The sequence below is a fragment of the Perca flavescens genome, chromosome 8 (assembly GCF_004354835.1).
Source record: "Perca flavescens isolate YP-PL-M2 chromosome 8, PFLA_1.0, whole genome shotgun sequence".
NCBI classification, from domain to species: domain Eukaryota; kingdom Metazoa; phylum Chordata; class Actinopteri; order Perciformes; family Percidae; genus Perca; species Perca flavescens.
In genome coordinates, this window is record NC_041338.1 from 20,603,720 (window position 1) to 20,624,891 (window position 21,172).

Below are 21,172 nucleotides of genomic sequence, written 5' to 3' on the forward strand. Positions count from 1 at the left end.
ACATATGATCAGTTTTTTTGTGTGATAGAATAATGCATTGCTATAGGTTAAACAGTATATATAATACAGTAATACAGTATATAAAATAATCAAAACTAGCTCCCCCTCCAACAGCTACAACATTAAAATGCAGCTTATATTTGAATGAATCTGTAATAATTATACATTATTATAAAAAAAAAAAATGCTACTGCATGATTGGTACTTTATATTTTATACTTCAAGTGCATTTCACCAATAACACTTCTGTACTTTTACTTAATTAACATTTTGACTACAGGACTTGTTTGCTTGTAATGGAGTATTTATATCACAACATGTTTTATATTATTGCCTTTTTGTGATTGCTGCATCTTTTTTTACATATAAATGAAATGAAATGGGTGATTAATGTTATTAATTAAATTTGGCTCACTGTGGCATATTATATTAATGAATGATTAAAAGGTCATCACATGACCTGCTGGTTACTAATTGAGGTTATAAACCATAATCTCACCTGCTTTACAGATGCCTATGCGCTCTGGGTCTGGTTTGTCAGCTGCTGAGTCCTGGTAAACACACACCAGTCCCTTATCACACTTGCCCACATAGTCCCATGTTCCTCCACAGGTCTCTCCCTCTGCTCTGGCACAGACGGGGCAGCAGCCACATACACCTGTTGTGACACCACCTTTACACTGGAGCTTCAGCACCCGCCGGGAGGAGCAGTGTATCTGCTCGCAGGGTGGGCAATGAAGGGCCTGAAGCTGCTGAGATGCTCCAGAAGGCATTTCCTGTGACCCCAACGCCCCCAACAAGGCACTCACAAAGAAGAGCATCCACATCCTTGAACAACCAAATGTTCTACTGAGGTGAGCACACCTGGCAGCACTTTTTATATACATGTCGGCCCCCGGGATAACACACCAGTAAGGCTTCATAGTTTATGAGCCACAACCTCCACCCCCCCACCAGCAGCCAATAGACGAGGACAGGGGGGGTTTCACTGGGTGGATTAACTCTAAATACACAGTAAATTATCCCCATGTCTTATCTTCACACTATCAACAGTGTGATTTTGTTTTGAAATAATTCTTCCTTTTGAACACCTGCTAGATAAGTCTGATGAAGACTGGCCCCCTTTGTATTTGGAGTCTAATGACCTCTGGAAGGGGCAATTCAGTGCACACCTACAATCAGGTAATGACCTATTTCTTGAAAGAACAAAAGCAGGTTATCTGATCAGAACATCTCATAAGTCTCGTATCTCTAAATAAAAAGTCAGGCAGGTTGTGTACATAATAAAATATACAAAGTTACACTGGAGGTTTCAATATAAATGCCCTATTATTTTTATCTGGCTTTTTTACAGAGAATAAGTTAACTTAAAAATCACAGTTATGTATTTCAGGCAGGCACAATGGGATTGCAAGGTGATCAAATAATTACCAGCTTATTCAACATAAAAAGGTACATTTCATAATTGTTGTGATTTCAACAGCAACTAAATATAAACATGACTTGCTTTGCACTTTAAGAATGAGGCAAAGCATTATGCAGCATTTCTGTTTTTTTATTTTTTTTATTAAACAGCCTTATAAGTAGTAACAACACTTATTTGGCAACACTACACTCAGATAAATAGAAGTGTATCTGGTTCATTACAGTCACTAATATCTGTGTAATGTATGTCATCAATCTTGAAATTATAGATTTTACTCTTTAAAGTCGTAATCTGAGATGAGAAGTGTTACACTTGAAACAGGCAGTCGAGCCACACATCTTTGTTTACACTGTGACTTCCTTTAGGATACTTTTTCTATCCTACTTAAAATCTTTATTGTTTGCAAAATATGCAACTGTCTTTGGAGGTCACATGAGTAAAGTAAATTTTTTATTACACATTCTAAAATTGTTTAACAGATTACATTTTAAAATAATTCCTTTGTGTTAATGATGAACCCAATGTCAAATGTGTTTAAAATGTCATTAACTTTCAAAACTAAATGAAATAAAGAGGCAGTGTGTTTACCCCAAAATACCATAGGTTGCCATATTAAAAAAAGTTTTTTTTAAAACATACTTTAATGATTTGATTGGCTCTAAAGTATTCAGTTTTTAAGGTTCTGTGTGATGGTTGTATATTAGATGTCTATCCACTAACATATCACTACAGCCGTTCCAGTTCAACTTATGAATGAAGCTGTGCAAAGTCACTCTTCTGCTGTAGAGTTAAAGGACTGTGGACTCTAATGTGCAGCAGAAAAAAATATTGTTCAAAAAAGCAATTAGATTATTTTGTTTTTAAACAGTTTAACAATGCAAAGGGAAACCATTTTGGGGGTTCAGTAGTTTGTCCCAATAGAGCCTTTTCACCTCAGACGTAATTGGAACTCATACAAACATGTATCTTCAACCCTTCAATCTTTACTTTTTTTCAGGTTTTTCTCAAGACTCACAGGAGCTTTAGTTGTTCAAGTCTAACAAAAGACACTATTGAAGTGGATACTTTCGAACTTAAAGTTAGCTTTACCTTCTAAGACACTTTCAAATATAATCTAAAAAAAAAACATCTAAAAAATGCATACTGAAATGTAGAGTAGTAAATCAGAAATTTCAGTCCCATAATTTAATTAAATTATTTGTTCCACTGCTACATAAATCTTCCTCTTGTATGTCGATAAACCAATTTCAACTCAAGATTAGTTTACATGTTTGTTGTGGAGCTATCAACCAGGTATTACAAACTACCAGTGGCCAAACATACCAGGTATTTTCATAAAAAAAAATGTTGTGTATTTTAATTAGGAGGCTTTGAGTCGTATAAAAAAATCATTTATTTTCAAGGAAACCATTGAGTAACACTGAATACAACAGGAGTGATCGTTCAATAGCCAACAAAACCTGTGACTCCTACATCATAAAGATCACACATACAAGACGTCTTGGAAAACAAGATTTCAAAGCAAACATGTTGGCAATTTGCTGGTGCTTTAATTTCATTCCCCCACCCCCACATAACAAATTAGAGGTGATACACACCTGTATAGAAAAGTGACAAGATTTTACATCAACTTACAAAGGGCTGGATGCCAAAGTGCAAGATGCCTGAACCCCCCCCCCCCTCCTTATTGAAGAGGACGATAATCAGGAATGGACTGTCAAATACAAATCTCCAAAATTAAAATTCAGCCATTATGGCTTTGTATTCAGTTGACCCAAGTCTAGCTTACATTACATAGATTTAAAATATTGTTTCAGAAACATTATTTTCCAAAAGATACTTTCCTTTTTTTAACTGCACCTTATTACAGACAACTGCATGTAATGGAGTAAAGCATCACAGGAATAATGCAGGCATGAACAGAAAAGCAGTTTATCAACAACTTCAAACAAAACACACTAACATGTTGTTGGTTTATAAAAGCAACCGAATCAAAGAATACATACTAAAATCTGAAGTGAAAAAAAAATGCCTTAAAAACCTTGAAGAAAAAAATCTATGTACATATATTTACAAGTAAATAGAGTGAATATTATACAGGTTTGACTGGCCATTCAAGGACAGGCTGAAGCCACCAGGGTCCATATAATCCAACACTGCATGACATTCAGTTTTGTCAATCCAAAATTGTTCTTAAAAGACAAAATACCTTCCAGGAAGCCGCCTTCAAAGTTGCACTAAAAACAAGCGAGCAAAAAGTCTGCCGCAGCGTGCGGGTCTCTTTGTTCTGAATCTGGTTTGAGTGTGTTTGTGTATAAAAACATCCAGGGCTTTTTGACTCAAACAAACTTTCAATTTTTCTTGCATGATTACATTTTTTTTTTTTTTTTTTTTTAATAATGGCAATGTTTGCAAAAGAGAAATCTGTTGAATATGTTCTTCTGGAAGTTTTTTTTCCAATATTGTTACTATCTTGAACTAAGAGAGGAACACAAGGTCATCAGTCTGGAGGAAGGAGGTTGTGCAAACGAAACTGTTCTCGAATGTGCGGTCTGACATCTTCATTCTGTGATAAAGAGAGAGAACAGATCAAAACAGACTTTTCAGTTCAGTGTTGATGACTGACGCTACGTTTTTGACGGTGTACACGTTTTGGTGGTGGTGATACGTTACTATCAGTTTCTATCTGGCCGATCACAAACTATTAATGGCTCTACTCCAATCCCACATTTTGTCGCATTAGAGTTTCTGTCAGTCTAACCAGACAGAGGTCTTCATACTTACCAACTCCACAAGCTTCTCGAGGAAAGGAACAAGCTTCAGAAGCTCGTTGTCATTTCTATCCACAAACCAGCTTTCAATAGGGATTCCATTGGAAAGCTGCGAAAGACACATCTATGCTTTAGTATCACAGCGACAAAGAAACATTGGTAGATGTAGCTTTTTAATTAAAAAAACAAAAACGTTTTACCTGATAGGCAAAGGCTTGGGGAGAGTTGTCGATTATTATAGTCTTGGAAAGATCCCGTCCGAGAATGTTTAGGTCTTTAATATAATTTCCTTGAACACACACACAGTGCTCACGAAATAGCCTATGTCTAAAAAAAAAAAAAAAATAAATATATATATATATATATATATATATATATATATATATATATATATATATATATATATATATATATATATATATATATATATATATAATAAAAAATAAAAATACACAGAGAGAGAATATTCCTTAGTTAAAACATGCAGTAACATCTTTTCAAAAAGTTCTTGAGCACAAACAAAGACAAACAAGTGGAGTATTTAAAAAGGTCATATTGACTAAAACATTGTGTGTGGTGATTATCCTCATTTATTTGACAGCACAGTTACATTTTGATTAACTTGAAAAACAGCAACATAACTATGGAAACATCCATTACAAAACACACCAACGAAGAAGTCATTTTGGTGTCAAGCAGCAAATGTATTTATTCTCATTTATTTGTGAGAATGTTTAAAAGGTTGGATGGAAAAGAAAGCAGCGGAGAGCTCGAGCCTTCTTTGTCGGGCTGACAAACATTATACGTCTATCTTTATTACGAGTGTAGAATAAAGCTAGTCAACTCTTTAGGTTGAATCATGGATTGTAGTTGCACATCCTGTAAAATCTATATGATTTATTATAAAAGCGGTTTCAGAGTCTTGTGTTGTCACTGACCTGACCAACTGTTTTTTCGGATCCAGGATGTTGAGCAACTTGTCTGCGTACACTTTCTTTGAAGCCGTGAAGAGAATAATCTGAAATTGTAATGGACAGCAGCAATAAATAAGTAATATGTCAATTTAGAGCAGGTCAGATCACACAGATACTGTCTAGAGTCTCATGGAAATTAGAGTTGCATCTCACCTCATACATTTGAGACATGCGCTCAAGAAACTCGCGGAAAAAGGGCCTCAGCCGAACGTACACCTTCAGATTACAAACATAACAGAAGAAACTGAATCGCAGCAGCAAGAAAATGGAGACCGTTCGATTAGAGAATGACATTTAACAGTTAGTACCTGGTATATTACATCTTGAAAAAGCACAGGGAATGTCAGGGCTGCGTCTTCTAGCTCATTCAAACTACAGTGGACCAGAGTTTCGTCCTGACAACAAAAAAACACAAAAGAAAATCAGAAAAAACAAATCAGAAAAAAATCCAGTACAGTCAATTTACTTTTATGATGAGATACAGCACAATAAACGGTTTACTGCTTACGAGATCCAAGACGAGAGAAAACTCTGGTGTGCTGCGGGTTTTCAAAGGTAACGCTGGCTTGCGTGTTAACTGCTCTTCTGTCAGCGGAGGCACGTGCTTGATGAAGAAGTACCTTAAAGCAGAGAAGAAAAAAAAAAAGACCCTCATTTAACAAAACAAACAGTGTGTGTCCCAACAAAGAGCAACACTTTAAAAACAAGGAACATTTTAAATATGGTGTTCATCCCAGCTGAAATGTTAAGTAGGGTGGTAGTGGTAGTTGTAGTGGCACTGAGTTGGTCGTTTCACCACTTAATGAACAAAAAATGTCGACTCCAATTTCAATACTACAGGGATCTGAAAAGATTTAAATAAGACTGTAAATTGAATTAACTGAACTGCTAAAAAAAGAGAAGCTTTAGTCCAATGAAGCCCAGTGGTGGTGTAAACATGGTGTCAAGTCATCACAGAGGCCTGTTTCTGCTGCCATCTAGTGGTTGTTTCACACTGCAGCGAGCTCTGGCCACACACCAACGAGTAATGTCACCTTGGAAGTAGGGCTGATCGATTATGGAAAAAAATAATAATCACGATTATTTTGGTCAATATTGAAATCACGATTATTTAACAGGATTACTCATTAACATTTGGATATAATGGATAGTGTCCAGGGTATAATCTGTTAGTGTCCTTTATCTCACAGGAAGTCTTTGGATCAGAATAAAATCTGTTTTACTACTGTAAGTCGGTTCAGCTTTACAGATATCACACATAACGTTACACAGCTAATGAACAGTTCCACAGACATAACACAATGTGCATCTCACATCACATGTTCACTCACTATGACCACTACTATTAGTCATTACGAAACATTGTGCCAAAATATGGGGCAAAGGCAGAGGGACTGCAGGGTTAGCTAACGTTAGCTGTTCCCAGACAACTGAGTTGGTTTTGCCTTTTTTTGCTCACCAGAACGCTGCTGCCATCTTTACTCGCGCTGAGTTTTTAAATTCCAGCGGATGATTTGCACACGACTTGCCTCCCTGACTGGCTTCGGGTGGGGCGGATGTCCGCATGCGCGGGTCATTCAGAACACAAGACAAAATAAGAGTGTTCTTGCAAAACAGATCATGGCAAAATAATCGTTTTTTCTTGATTATACTATTTTGGTGATTGTTGGAAGCCAAAATCGAAATTCAATTAATTGCACAGCCCTACTTGGAAGTGAGACTACACATCGATCACAGTCTGTGTTGTAAAAAAGGTGCAGAGTTGAAACTTTAACCCACAAATCAATCTCAATTTACAGCTCCTTTTTTTTTTAGAATAATTTGAAATAGATAGCTATTGTTGTTTTAAACCTGCTGAAAAATCAACTTACGGATCAAAAACTTCCCATTCCTCTTCATATGAGGTTTCTGGAGGAGCTGAAGGTAATGCATGTGGGTAACCACCGTCTGGCATACAACCAGGAGCTGATGAAGGCAGAGAGATGGAAAAGGAGTTCAAATATTACATTCTTGAGTAACGAAGCGCAGACGTCATCGTCCGGGGTAACCTCGGTTCCACTAGATCCTGTAAATCAATCTCACATTCAACATCTGTCATGAAGCCTCACCCTGGGTTCTACTGTCCATATTCTAACACAAATCAGCATCCACTACAGGATCTGCTATAAGAAGTTGAAACCAAAGTTAAACAATTAACCAATTATACGTTTATCCACAATGGACCAGGGCTTATGAGAAATGATGTTTGTTAAAAGGCTGCTAAAGAACTGACATGTTGAATATTAGATCATTCTTTTAAAAATGGCCGCCCTTATCTAAACATATGGCGTAAACCACACAACATACTGTTGACGAAGGCTCTGTTCCAAGGCTGGATGTTGTAGTTTTTCAAGTTATTACAAATGTCAATGGGATTTTGAATGAAGTTTCCTTACTTCTGAAAAAGAACCTGGACGTTCCAGTTTCACTTTGGCTCTCTATTGTTAAATCATAAAGCAGAGGTTTCAACTATGTTAACAGTTCAGCATATGTTTCCAAACAGAAGTGTCATGTTTACAAATCTGTGTCCAAAAGACGATTCATTTGATTTAAACATCCTATTATTGTAAACCCCAGCCATCAAAGCAGGTTAAAATAAATAATAACTGTCTACACTTAGTATTTGCTTTCTGAAAGCATATTATGACGCTCTAATGTGAGAATGGACGTACCCGTTAATGGTGGCATGTCAGTTTCAGTGACTATTTCTCCTTCTTCTATGGTTGTATCAGAGGTGATCTGAAGCCTGTGCGGTAATATCGGGGCAGGGTGACACGGAGTGATGCCCTCTGTAGATGTGAGAGTGCTGCTTGGTATTTCTTCTGCCGGCTCGATGTCCAACTGCTTCATGATTTCCTCTGCCTCAATTGCTTGGCCAGGAGAGTCTGAACCAGGAGTGGCTGAATACGTTACAGTACAGTTTTGTCAAATATCACAAAAGGAACTTCTTTTTTTTTTAATCAATCCAAAATATTAGATATTTTTTAGACATGAATATCGAAGGACTCGTTTGTATTACCAGTTTTAGTTGCTGGTGAGAAAAAGTTGAAGACTGGAGAGAAGATGGTTCCGAGCAGGGTGGTTCGTGTTGGGCTGCTTGCTGCCTCTACAGGGACCTCTAGTTTACCGTTGGGTTTCATGGGTTTACTGTTGCAGGTCATTGTGTCTATAAAAAAAAAACAACTCTTGAATAACAACCGAAAAACAAAATATCTGTATAGATTTCTGTATATGGTTTCTTTTTTTTGTAAACTTGGAAAAGGCATTAGATGTCATCAGTTACGCTGTAGTCAAAATGAGACATTTCTTTTATAAACACTTCTTACTGGGTCTTTAATACCTTTATTTGGACTTTTCCGGCAAACTCTTGAGACTGTTTTGTTGGAAAGGCCTCTAGTCTGTGGTGTTGATGTAATTAGATCGCTCTCAGAATTACAATCAATACGACTCCTCTTTGCAGGGATATCCTGCTCCACCTGACAGAAATAAAACCAATCAAGGTTACAAATCATTCACGTTTCAGCTTTTTGGTGGATTTTTTGTCTTTTAATCTGAAAATCTCAAATTTATTATAATGAGAAATACAATTAGTAGGATTATAAAAGGTTATGGCAGGATATTTTAATAACAAATCATGGTACTATTGTGTCTCTATCCATGCCAAAAAAGTAAAATAAATCCAATCTGATTTAATTGTCTTGTAATCTTACAACAGCAAAAACTAAATTATGAGCAGCTGTGAATTCTAATGTAAGCCCACCTTGACAGCATTTCCTCGGATGAATTTCTTTATAGTGGAGAACAGGCCTGTTTCATTCTTCTGCATTTTGCCTCGACCTCTCACCGGGGATGGCTCCACTTCGCGGTGTTTCCGTTTAGCCTGGGTCAGGTGGGTTCGACGGCCTAAGTTCGGCTGCTGAGGAGCTTTGCGCACTCTCAGCCTCATCATGCTCCAACGTCACATAGAAAATTCTGACAAAGGGGAAAGAAAACTTAAGACATCTTGCTTTAAAAATAAAAAAGGTTGTCTCACTCTTGAGAAAACAAATATTTCAATAAGAAGCACTAAACTCCAGAGCAAAGAGGTAGCCTGTGTCATATTTGTCCAGTGTAGTAATATTTATTGGTGTTGATTAAACAGAAGCTATTGAAAATTTGCCATTATTTTCTATGAAAATATTTGTGTAAACTAAATTAATTAAGAGTGACGCTGAGATCTACATATGCCGATGCCCTGGCGACAGATGCCGCTCACCTGTGGCTGATGGTAGGGGTAACAAGACCCGGTACTTCGGTATCAAGTCGGTACCAAATTTCTGAAAACGTGACGGTACTCGTTTTTCTACAGTAGGTACTGGGGGATGCAATTCTTCTGGACCTGACAGAAGCTGTATATGCCTACGAGTGTTCTAGTCTGCCGCTAACTGCTTGGGAAAAAGAACGCCCATCAGTACAGAAAAACAGAGCGCCTCATCTCCGTTGTGGTTGGCTACAGAGATGACTGCAGTCGAGCCGTTTTTTACTTTACTGTAACATTACATCTACAGCAACAGCTTTCCCAACTTCACCTGGAGCTCGCAAACCGAAAGTAAAGTCTGTTTCACACTGACGTTTTCTGTCACAGCCCAACATTAGCTCCGACAGCTTACATTAGCTAACTTTAGCAGACCTCTATAACGTCAGTTAAGTTAACCTTAACTGAGACAGACATTCCTCCCAGGGGCAGGGCTAGAAGGGGGGCCCAGGGTGGCACCCGGAGCCTATAAAAAATGTGTATTGTATTCGGATATACAATTCTTTCTAAATGAAATCAAGTTAAATTAATAATGAATGTTGTGTTTTCTTTAGCAGAATTACATTGGTGTTGTTCTATCCTATCCAATATTTCCTAGATTTCTAAGCAGAATTTCAATCTGCCCCCCAGCCTAAAAAGAGGGACATCCGGCAGAATTTCCAGCAGCACTTGAACAATCCCGGATGGGAGAAAAACGTGCTCAATCCCGGAAATGAAACGTCGATACAGAATAAGTTATATCAATATAAGTTATATCCTGGAATGCTGTGTGGAATAGCCAGCCCCTTCTCCGCAGCACTGTGGAGGAATGTCTGGCAATGTGAGACTAACCTTTAACAGACCGGTTCTGTGTGAAAAACAACAAAAACGGCAGAGAGAAACAGACTAAACATGCTTGCTGTCTGGGAGTTCTAGATGAACCCATGTAAGATGGTACAGCATGCTTTCTGTGTGTCGATGCTAGGCTTCAGAGCAGTGGGCTGTCCATAATACAGGCGTTTTCTCCTGATGTAAATTACCTCTCCTTGCCCCCTCCACACCAAAACAGTGACAGAAAGTTGAAAAACAAAATAATAAATACATGAAATTACTTTATAGTTTGTCACTGAGCGTTGCCAACGTTACCACTTCTACCTGCCATTAAACGGTGTGCCGGTAGCTACTGCGAATTAACGTTACATATTAGTAATCAAAATGAAGTGTGCAACATGAGACCAATTTAGTAAAACTATTAAATCATTATTTCCCTAATATGGCATGAGTGTGCATTCAGTGTGACGATCAGCAAATCAGTTATGATAAACTCATATTCCCCATTGGTTGTCACGGCCATTTAACAAGATTACAAACAAAGTTTAGAGCACAACTAGTTGTCAAAACCAAATGAATGTCAGGCAGCCCCGTCAGTGGAGTGGGCGGCGTGCAAGCGATAAACATTAATGGTAAACGGAAATGCGAGGCCTTTAATATGTTCAAATTGAGCTGGTGTTTAGTAAAAACGCGTGATGTATGCATGTTTGGTCAATTATGCTTTAGCTTTATTAGCTACGTGTTGCTAATTCAGCTCGGGTAGCTTTACAGCAGCGCTGACGGTCGTTATATAACGTTAACCGCGACGTCAGATAGAATTTAGCTACTAAACCAGATGCTGTCGGTGGGTTTGTGGCTAGTTAACACAAGTGGCTACAGTTAGCTAGCTTTCAGGCTAACAAAACGCCAATGGCAGCAAAAGCAAGGCCGTGACATTATTCACGTCAGTTCCCACAGCACGTCTTAGCTACACGTGCGCCGTAAACAAATGCGTTTAACATTCAAACTATCCGTTAATTCATCGGTAAAATAAAACTATTCATCAGCTAGCTGCGCTCTGGCTATCGCATCATTTTGTTCGCTTCCATAGTTATGTTCAGCCATTAGACTACGCCCCCTTCGTTGGCTAACGTTAGCCGCTAGCTAGCAGCAGTCATGCTAACTATTTTTGTTTACATGTTAACATTGTTTGCTACTTACTGATGATCTGAAGCTCTTCAAAACTTGCCGCAGCTCTCGGCCGCGACCGTTGCGGCCACCGGCACAGGTCGGGCCGGGGTTGTTGCCAGCTGTGTCTGTAGCTCGGTAGCTACGCTAGTCACAGACCAAACATGTCTGCGGACGCCATTTCCCGCCTCATCACAAACATAACGTTGGTGGTGCGCAGGGGAATGCGACACACACGTAAGGGAACCAACGTGGCGGAGTCAACAGAAAAAAATTTGCTATGGTGCGTGTGCGCAGCTGAGGCTCACTACCACACTTTATCCCTGCTGGTACTGTTGTGCGACTACAATGAAGCTATAAATGAAGTGTAGACTGGTGCACATATTAACTAAACACCATAGACTGCATCCTATAGATGTGTACATTATCTGTAATTTCTTGTTACATTAAAGAAGGACCAGATCTGATGTTTGGCATCTTTTTGCTTAAAGAGTGCCAGAAGATTTGATCATTTTGAATATGTTTTTGCATACATTGTTTCATCACCATTACAGTGCTTTGTACGTCTTTTTTTCCTGTAATGGCCTAGTTCTGTCTGTGCAAACTTTGTCGAGCTGTGGAAACAGACTGTGCACTCAGCTGCCTAAGAAAACCTGAATTCATTAAAGCAAATTCTCAAGCAAGTTTCAGACTCTAAGGTCAACTTACAGTGAAATGAATTGCCTTCCTAGAGGGTAGTAATAACAGTAATACTAGTAATCAATCAACACGCTCAACTCTGTTATGTGGGTTCTAAATCCTGATAACCAAAACTCTGCTGATAAGTTTTGATGCCTGGAAGGCAAGACAAAGTTCTTTAATCTAAACACAATATTGTAAAATGATGGGAATTTTCTGTAGCTAATGAAAATTTAAATAATGTGCGGTTAATGGGCACGGACATGCAATTCACTTCCCAAGAACCCTTTCCACTACCAGCACCATGGCAGAGTAAACCTTGTCTGCAGTATGTACAGCCAATTTAGTAGAGTGTACACATTACACTTTTAAATGCAGACAATGTGGACTCTTGACAGTTGTGCAGAAAGATTGTGTCCTAAGCCCTAAAGTAATCATATTAATCAGGGACCACAGAAAAGTAAATGATACTGTACAGGAATCACAGCAAAACTAAGTCAAATATAACATTCAATATTTCAGTAACACTGGTGGATGTATAATTATAAAGTACAACAAGGTTGAAACTATACTGAGTAAATATTTATGATTTTTCATCATACATTTCCGGTTTTACTTCAATAGCATAATTACAGTACATTGGCTTTTTATGTGTACACTCATTTTAATGATCAAAGATTAATACAAAAATGAAGTTTGCACTGACTGTATAACCACCAAGATGTTTAATATCTCAGTTAAGCACTTGTGGAAAAATAATCACAATGTACAAAACTATATTTCTAACATTGATGTTTAAGTGTAAGAAAAGCACTTGCATGTTAATGGTCAAGCACTCCCAAAGAAAATCACTCGTACAAATGATTAACATAGTACTGTGAAAAAAAACAGACTGGATTCTTTAGCATTTAAGTTAGAGACAAACCTGAAGACTGAAGATTCTAAAATGGCAAGAAAATACACAATAACTGACTTCCGTCAATATACACAATTGTTAGTGCAGAAATCTGAAAAAGACTATATTTTGTATATTGTTATTAGGAAATATTGTCAACACAACAAGTACAGCTATAGCATTGAGCATCCCTCCAATATCCTGAAAAAAACAAACAAATGATCATGTAATATACCAAAAACATCAAATTTGTGATTGTTTATTTATGCTATGGCCAATTAAAAAAAATTGGGTCAGTTTATTCGATGTACACGGGCAACATAACCTATATTATATACTCTGCAGCAAGAAGGGAAGAAGAGCCTGGCTAACTTCAGTTAGGCAGTGGGACTTAGGGGATACCAACTGACTTATACAAAAGGTACACTGGTACGGTTGCAAATTAAAGAATGTTCTACAAACCTTTGTTCTGGGCTCCTATGAAATCTCACTGCTGGTTGGATAATTGAGTGCAAGACCTTACATTCAATGTGCCGTCAAACGAACCAAAAGATTGACATATAAGCAGCTAAAAGCCACATAGAACTGCAGAGTGGAGTGTTAATTCTTAGTGTTTTCTACTCTCTCATTACAGAGAGTCATTTTATTCCATGGTAATATCAATGCACCACTTAATGCAGGTTTAACTAAACCTAGATATTTAAATATTCACGATAACTTCATCAAACTTGTTGTAATTACCGGTAATCATGATGTCCAGGTCATACATATTACCACCACACTAGCCAGGGTATATGTCCACCCTTTTTGAGCATGATGGATTTAATGTGCTACTTCTTTCCCTAATAGTTTAGGGAATATAGCTATTTACTTGCAAACTGATGGTGAGGTTTCATTTCATCCCAAAATGAAAGAGTTTCCTGTATGGTCCTGGTCCACCCCACAGGCCCCTGACGTAAGAAAAATAGAAGAACATTAATAAAATGTTGTATGCTTCATTACTACTAACTAGTAACATGGTATTAATTATGTTTATACATACCGTAGAAGCCCATGCCAATAGAGGTGAGGCATCACATCAGCTTTCATGTGGTACATGGTTCTTCTTTCTTTGGCTTGGTTGATGGGGAATGTTTCCAGTGGTTGTCCGTTGTAGTCAAACTCTGCTAGAATCACTGTGTTGTAGCTTGTAACCAACGGACATGAGGTGTAGCCATCATACTGTAAACAAGGTGGTTACTGATTATGCGTTTGCACATTTTTCAATAGAGGTACTTCCAACAGAGAACTAATATTTTTCAAATTCAAACAGAATGAATCATGGTTGATGTGTTACTTACCTTCTTATCTGGCTTTTCATTTTTCAGTATTTTGCTGATGGTTCTGTTTAAGATCGCAGTCTGTGCAGCTGAGAATTAGAAGACATTTTTTTTTTTATGTGTAAGTTCTCTTTTTTAGGAATTAAGAAGACTAAAAATGTGTCCCAAATCCATCTTACATACTAATTCTGTACAATATGTACTACATAATATCTGTCATAGTAGAGTGTTTTAGCAGTTAGTATACAGTCACCAATTTACCTATCAGGCATGTTTATGGACTGTGGATCGTGAGGAAAACAGGGGAAAAAATGCAAAGTTAAAGCGTAACTCTCTCCAAAATACAACCTAGGGTCTTTTTGTGAATGTACCCGAGTCAAACTTTTGTTTAAAAGCATAATTAGGACGGAAACGCCACTTTTAAGATTTACCGTATTCTTGTTTTCGGTCAAATGGCCTTTTGAATGGGAGAGCTAGGGGCACTACTATGATAGCATCACTATTTTCAAAACACTAAGAAGACTCGACACAACGTGAAACTTTGCTCGAAGTATCACCAGGGGTTCTACACATGAACTCGAGCATTTAGAACATTGTTTGTGTACACAGAGATTACTAAAAAGAAAGGTTTTAACAACTCACTGTAGCTGTTGGTTTTTCCGGTCGCCATCCATCTAGCCAGTCAAAAATAGTCTATCTCCGAATGCAACGTAAAGATGGAAAGCTCCTAAAGCTTAGTTCCATAGTAATACAACATTTTTATTAGTTTTGGCATTCTTAGAAGCTTGAGGTTGTGAGACTGGCTGTGAGGGAGAACTGAGCTTTATTCCGTAATACCAGGTACAACAATTAAACGTTGCGTTGGAGCCAAATAGTGAAAGTGTGCTTCATCATTTAACACAACGCAAGAGAAAGTACACAACCGCTAAACATTCAGTTCCATGTAATCCGTGTAAATTTTGTTGACCATGACTTCACTTGAATCGAGGGGCAAATGCCTGAGATGCGCTGACCAAAACAAACAAAGTGAATTTGGTCTACATTCTGGCTAAAACTTTTTTGTTTTTGTTTTAAAAATTTTAAAAAGGAGAAGTTTATTATTGCAAAATGTGTTTTTAATTTGATGAGATAGGGGTTTGATTGGATCTTAAACTGATCTATATGAAATGTCATCAATAGGGGGCTCCCTGAAGGAGGGCATCAAGGGAAGATGATGCTCAACTGTCATCAGCCTCAGCTGTACTTTGATCTTAAAGCTCCATTGTGTAATTTTTTGAGTTGATTCTTAGCAAAAAAAACCTTTGTCCTTTCACAAATATGTGCTCATTCATTTGTAATTACATCCACCAACTAATCAAAGTATTCTCTTACACGTAGAATCTGCCATTCAGAATACATACGAGCGACTCGCTCGAATGACGGCCGCCATGTTGCACCTCCATCTTTAAAATACATTACCCAAAGAGGGACATACCTCTGCCTTTCGCGCTTTTAAACTCAGTGGCAACGTGAAGAATGCCAGGGAAGGGGAGAAGATAACTGAGTCGCCAAGGAAGTTAAAAAGAGAATTAAAACGACAACGCGACAGGCAATCCACAAGACCAAAGTTAATATTGGAGTGGCTTTTCCAAGATGGAAAGAACTCATAAGGAGCAAGGATTTTAAAAAGGGACGCTGAAGTTGCCTGCTTTCTTCTCAAAAGGTAATTCTGCCTATTTGTATAAAGAAGGTCTCCTAGAAGGTAATATTCAGTTGGTTGTCATATACAATTTCACCACTATGGGAGAAATTCTTACACAATGTAGCTTTAATGCATTGCATTATAAGTCAGCATGTTAGTTCAGTTGCTTTCATGTTAACGTGCATTCAGTTAGCATTTTAACATCCTTTGGTTAGAATGTTAAAACATAACATTAGCTTTAAGATTAACATTAAGTTGATTGATAGAAATTACATACCTCAAAAAACATACCTCAAAAGCTAAGTTTTGGACTCACTCAATATTTGTTGGGATATTTACCTCTGCATCCAATGAAAGACAAATGGATTTAGAGCTGTAACAATTCTAAATTTTGCTGTACAATTAATTGTCTCAGAAATAATTTCGATTAACAAAATAACTGTCTCTTTCAGTCAAATTTCCAGGATACATCTTTTGGTTATATCACTGTTGTGACCCAGATAATGTGATAACACAAACACACAGCCTGAAGTAAACATCTCCTCTTTATCATCATAAAACATTTTTTCTCACTGTATCCCCCCTGTCATTTTTGTTACTATGAACGTGTATAGGGTCAAGTGCCAACAACTAACAATTTAAATAATAATTATAATAATAATAATAATAATAATAATAATATATAGTCTGACAAATAATTACTTCAATAATCACAATTTGGCCTATCTAAACAAAATCGACAATTCCCAGTCAAACGCCTTAAAGACCTTAGCTAATGTTAGCAATTAATTGTGGTTAAACAAAGAAAATGTGTTTATGTAAAAAAATTGACTGCCTAGATGGACTGATTGATTGACATTGCCAACCCTACAGCTGCGTATGTAGAGCTGGCGTAGACAGAGCTAGTCTAGAAGGGATAAGATGTACAGCTAAAAATACCATCCTTCACGATGAAAAAAGCATTTAGCATGAAATAACTTGCATGAATTCAGTAAATGTGAGCACGATTAGGCTAAATCCTTAACTGCAGTCTGATTGCAGTTGTGCAAACAGTGATAAGTGCTAAGTACAGATTTAGAACCCCCCAAGTTGCCAGGAACTTCCCATCATTTAATCCACAGTTAACAGACTGGCATAAACACAGGAAATTCAAATTAGCTCGGCAGAGAGGGTTAAACTTTTTCACCATCTGTCTGTGTCACGTGCAAAACATTTCTTTGTCAAATCTAATGGTACACAAAGATAAACTGAGATAATGATACAATCGTCAAACACTAATGTGAAGTGTCCCTACATTAAAGCTTCATAAGGCGTGGTGTATGCTTTTAGTCTTGTGCAATAGGTAATTGTGAAATACACTTACAGTTCTGAGGAAAGTACCTCTCAAATTACAAGAACCACAGCATTTAACAAGAGATATAAATGTATGAAACGCATGCAGCAATAAAGTGCATTCCAGTGTTGGGTTGATGCAATGTTCAAACTGACACAATAATCACTTACCGACAGCAGCGCCCGTTTTGGCTGTGGGCAGGTTGGTACAGTCTCCTATCCCAAACACATTGGGATACCTCTTATGTTGTAGGTGGTCTTTGTTAACATCCAACCAGCCAGCCTCATCTGCCAGTGGACTGCCTTTAATCACCAAATTGGGTCCCATTGGTGGTGTGACATGAAGCATTTCATACTAATAAAGAAAAACAGCAAAGTGTAAGCGTTTTTCACTGGAGTCTCTTTTTCTAATTTGGCATATATTTAGGCGCAAAGGTAGATACAATGTATAGTGTATTAGGTTGTTCATAACAGGACATATATATTAAAGCGGAAGGAGGTCACATGATGGAATAGGTTGTCCACTATACAAAGCTGTCAATACTATACTACTATGTAAAAGCCACTGTTGAGGTAAAGTACAGTAATACAGTTACCTCAAACACTTTGGTCTCGCCTGGTTTGTCAAGATTTTCAAATACAGCTTCTTTCTTGTCTGCCCGCACTTCAATCAGGTTTTGCCTAAGGTTCACTTGTAGGTCACGCTGTTTCACAATGTCCCACAATGAGTCAGCATATTTCTTGATCCCAAAAAGCACAGGTAGGGATGTGTTGTATATTATATTGGCCTTATCTCTTTTTCCTGTCTTGGATAGAAACATAAAATCTTCATTTACTTTAGAGAACCACACTTGATAGTTTCAAAATGGACTACATTATCATTACAATCTAAAAATTAAGTACTTTTCTGAGAAAGGCATCTGTTAGATACATGATCTTCTGTGGAGCTCCAGCACATTTCACAGGAGTATTTGGGAAAGTGAACACAGCATTGCCCTCTTTGAAGTCCTGCAGTGCTTTCCATGTTTTCTCCACAGTTTGGACTGAGTAGTTTGACCCAATCATTGGATGTTCAAATCCTTCCGGCAGTCCTTTGATCTACATATAAGAACAGTGCACAATTTTTAGAGCCAATTGAATTTATATAGAATTGCGAAAGTTTACTATAAATGAAAAAAGCATTACTTCACCTTTTCAAAATGCAGTTGTAAACCAAGAGCCACAATCAAATACTCATAGGAGATCTGAAATGTGAAAGAAAGTCTAAGTAGGGCTAGATGCACATAAAATCCTCATCATTTAAAAACGACTCAATGCCAAGCCAGTAGATGACACAATATACACATACTGTCAAACAACAGTTTCATAAAGGGAACATACTTCAGACCCATCATCTGTGAGTACAGTATTTGTGTCTGGGTTTATTTCCTGAACTTTAGATTTCACCCACTTCACTCCAGACGGCATAACACTTGCAGTGGAACGACTGGAAGAGCTTAAAGTTTTTGCACCAGCACCAACCAGGGTCCATATTGGCTGATAGTAGTGCATCTGAAAAAATAGGAAAGTTATAAGACACCAGCTTTACAAGACGGTGGAAAATATGATTATGTTTCTGAGGGACTAAAACATAAAAATGCAAACATAAATTCACAGCTGAATGAAAGGCACCACATTTCATAATTTCTAGTTTCGTATTCTAGTGATACACAAAGAAAGGTATGACAAATTATAATCAAAATCTACCAGATCCTTGCCTCACTGGGCTCCACGACAGCCACATTCTCAGCTCCCATCATCCTCTTCATTCGTGCACTCATTGAAATGCCCCCACTTCCTCCTCCCAGCACAAGCATTTTGTAGTGCTGTTTGGCAGAGGCACAGCTGCTCGTGTGAAAATGAGAGACAGCAATGCGCGTGAAGTGGCACTGCCCCAGACGATGCAATGCAGCCATTTTGTGTCTGAAAGTAACAAGTCATTTTGGTTAGCAACAATTCAGTTATTGCTGTCTGGGACTCAAACGTACAAAATCTGTCAACAACATGCACTTCCCATTTGGCTGCTCCACATTTACATTTTGACTATGAGTAGGTAGAAAGTAGGCTAGAACTAGTTTTGTCTTTTAGATTAATGCATACTATAAATAACCTTAAATAATACTGTAAATTAGTGGGGTTTGATGGGGAGTAGATTTTAGGCATCATAAAAATGTAGTCTTCTGATATGCATTATGACAACAATGAGATCATGAATTGATCGATTGTAGCTTTAAGTTAGTTGCCACCATAGCTATTGTAAAAAGTGATGATCGATCCCAGATAATTTGGACAAAACACACCATAATATCTGCTGGAGCAAATATGACTTGTCTTGACAAGTTGTAGAGTAACGAGGTCAGCATAATAAGGGCACCTACTTTATCTTATGTGAGAGATTCTCACTTTGACATATTTCAGACTATGCCAGTTTGACAGAGGCCAGAGACCCTTATAGCCGTAGCACAAGTAACTAATTATACATAATGATGTAGTTTACATTTATTTGGGGTGTTTACATCCTCTTCCGTGAAGCCTAATCTGATCTGAACCATTGCTGCTGCATGCTGCGTAGTCAACTGACAGAGCCCTACTGTAACGTCGAAATAGAAAAGACTTGTGTGATACTTGCCTTGATCAGCACTGCTGCCCGTTTAACTGTTTGTCTGACCGTCAATATAGACAAAATCCGGGGGGATTAAGTCCAACCTAATTCGACTGGGTGAAGAACGTAGGACTTCCACAACCCTGTCTGAAGCTACCCCGTTGTGAACTTGCAGTTGCCACCCTTTGAGGGGCGGACGTAGCCGAGTTGAAGTCATTACTCCGACCAATCAAAAGCGAGTGGCGACTGGCTAGTGGCTCTGGTTTATTGGAGATTGAGCCATGGTTGTGCCATAAAGAATAAACAGCTAGGCGTGTCCTTGGAACAGTTTAATTCCTTTATAATGAGAACAGGTTGTATATTCCCACAGACTCAGCCTCACCCTCTGCTAACCTGTTTGTTCATTAAACAGAGACACGAGTTGAAAATGAGTGAGCAGAAAATAAGAGTTATGTTGTAAATTTGTGCTGACAGTAGAGGCTTGATTTTCAGTTACAGTATTGGGCCAGTATTGCAGTTAGAGCTCGTTCTACATGTGCATGTAAGTGTATACATCTGGAAAATGATGTGCAGTATGTGTGTAGGCCTATATTGTTCATAAAATCATTTTAAAAATCAACGTGAGACTGCTTTAATATTGTCTGAGTGTTATTCTGAGCTGCTATGAGTCTGAAGTGAAATGTGTCTGTGGAAACTGGAGGGTTATTTTCAAATCAGCCTGAATTAGTTCAAATATAACCGTAATTAGACATTTTTAAGGGCTTTTATTTTAAAATCCTACATCAGATTTTCTGATATTGACTAAGGAACAGTCTAAGGTCCTCTGCTGTCACTCGAAGTGGAATTAGTATTTGTAAACAGGAGGTTTCCTTTTGAGATCAGTCTGTATCAGAGTTCAAATATAACCGTAATTAGACATTTTAAGGGCTTTTATTTTGAAAACCTACATCATACATCAATTAACCATTTCATTTAATATTAGATGTAACATAAAATAAAGCTTTTTAAATAGAAACCAAATGATTAATATAGCAATGTATGAAGATAATTGAGGTGAGAGAGGGATTATAGGCAGTCCAGTTAAGACAATATGTGAATAGAGTTCAATTCATACAATAATATAAATAAAAAAGAAGCAAAACAAA

The 21,172-nt window shown here is 37.7% G+C and overlaps 3 protein-coding genes across 6 annotated transcripts in view; 1 reads left to right on the forward strand and 2 right to left on the reverse strand.

The window, feature by feature from the left end:
- The first annotated feature begins 831 nt into the window (after positions 1–831).
- Positions 832–21,172, forward strand: part of atp8b4 (ATPase phospholipid transporting 8B4) — a 38,488-nt gene continuing 18,147 nt past the window's right edge. The window contains exons 1-2 of one of the 2 annotated variants that reach the window (XM_028584219.1): positions 832–854; positions 1,099–1,182. Coding sequence is in view for 1 of the 2 variants with exons in the window: in XM_028584220.1 (XP_028440021.1) it covers positions 18,318–18,332 (15 nt within the window). In the remaining variant the exon portion in view is untranslated. Of the gene's footprint in view, positions 855–1,098; positions 1,183–18,317; positions 18,333–21,172 lie in introns of those variants that run through there. The other variant, XM_028584220.1, reaches the window with a different exon arrangement.
- Positions 3,102–11,813, reverse strand: ctdspl2a (CTD (carboxy-terminal domain, RNA polymerase II, polypeptide A) small phosphatase like 2a). Its single transcript, XM_028584221.1, has 13 exons — positions 11,515–11,813; positions 8,971–9,182; positions 8,551–8,686; positions 8,230–8,376; positions 7,883–8,110; positions 7,043–7,136; positions 5,680–5,791; positions 5,480–5,566; positions 5,325–5,387; positions 5,136–5,215; positions 4,398–4,524; positions 4,211–4,306; positions 3,102–3,992 (listed from the first exon to the last, which is right to left on the reverse strand). The coding sequence occupies exons 2-13, from the start codon at positions 9,157–9,159 to the stop codon at positions 3,927–3,929; spliced, it is 1,425 nt and encodes a 474-aa protein (XP_028440022.1). The 5' UTR covers positions 9,160–9,182; positions 11,515–11,813; the 3' UTR covers positions 3,102–3,926.
- sqor (sulfide quinone oxidoreductase) lies at positions 12,720–20,234 on the reverse strand. 3 transcript variants are annotated; one of them, XM_028584224.1, is made up of 11 exons: positions 20,055–20,234; positions 19,144–19,348; positions 18,767–18,937; positions 18,577–18,630; positions 18,290–18,484; positions 17,983–18,192; positions 17,558–17,741; positions 14,395–14,462; positions 14,097–14,275; positions 13,926–14,004; positions 12,720–13,255 (listed from the first exon to the last, which is right to left on the reverse strand). In XM_028584224.1, the coding sequence occupies exons 2-10, from the start codon at positions 19,339–19,341 to the stop codon at positions 13,947–13,949; spliced, it is 1,317 nt and encodes a 438-aa protein (XP_028440025.1). In that variant the 5' UTR covers positions 19,342–19,348; positions 20,055–20,234; the 3' UTR covers positions 12,720–13,255; positions 13,926–13,946. The 3 variants fall into 3 exon arrangements, with proteins under 3 accessions (XP_028440025.1, XP_028440023.1, XP_028440026.1); XM_028584222.1 differs by having other exon boundaries at positions 12,720–14,004; XM_028584225.1 differs by lacking the exon at positions 20,055–20,234 and having other exon boundaries at positions 12,720–14,004; positions 18,837–18,937; positions 19,133–19,266.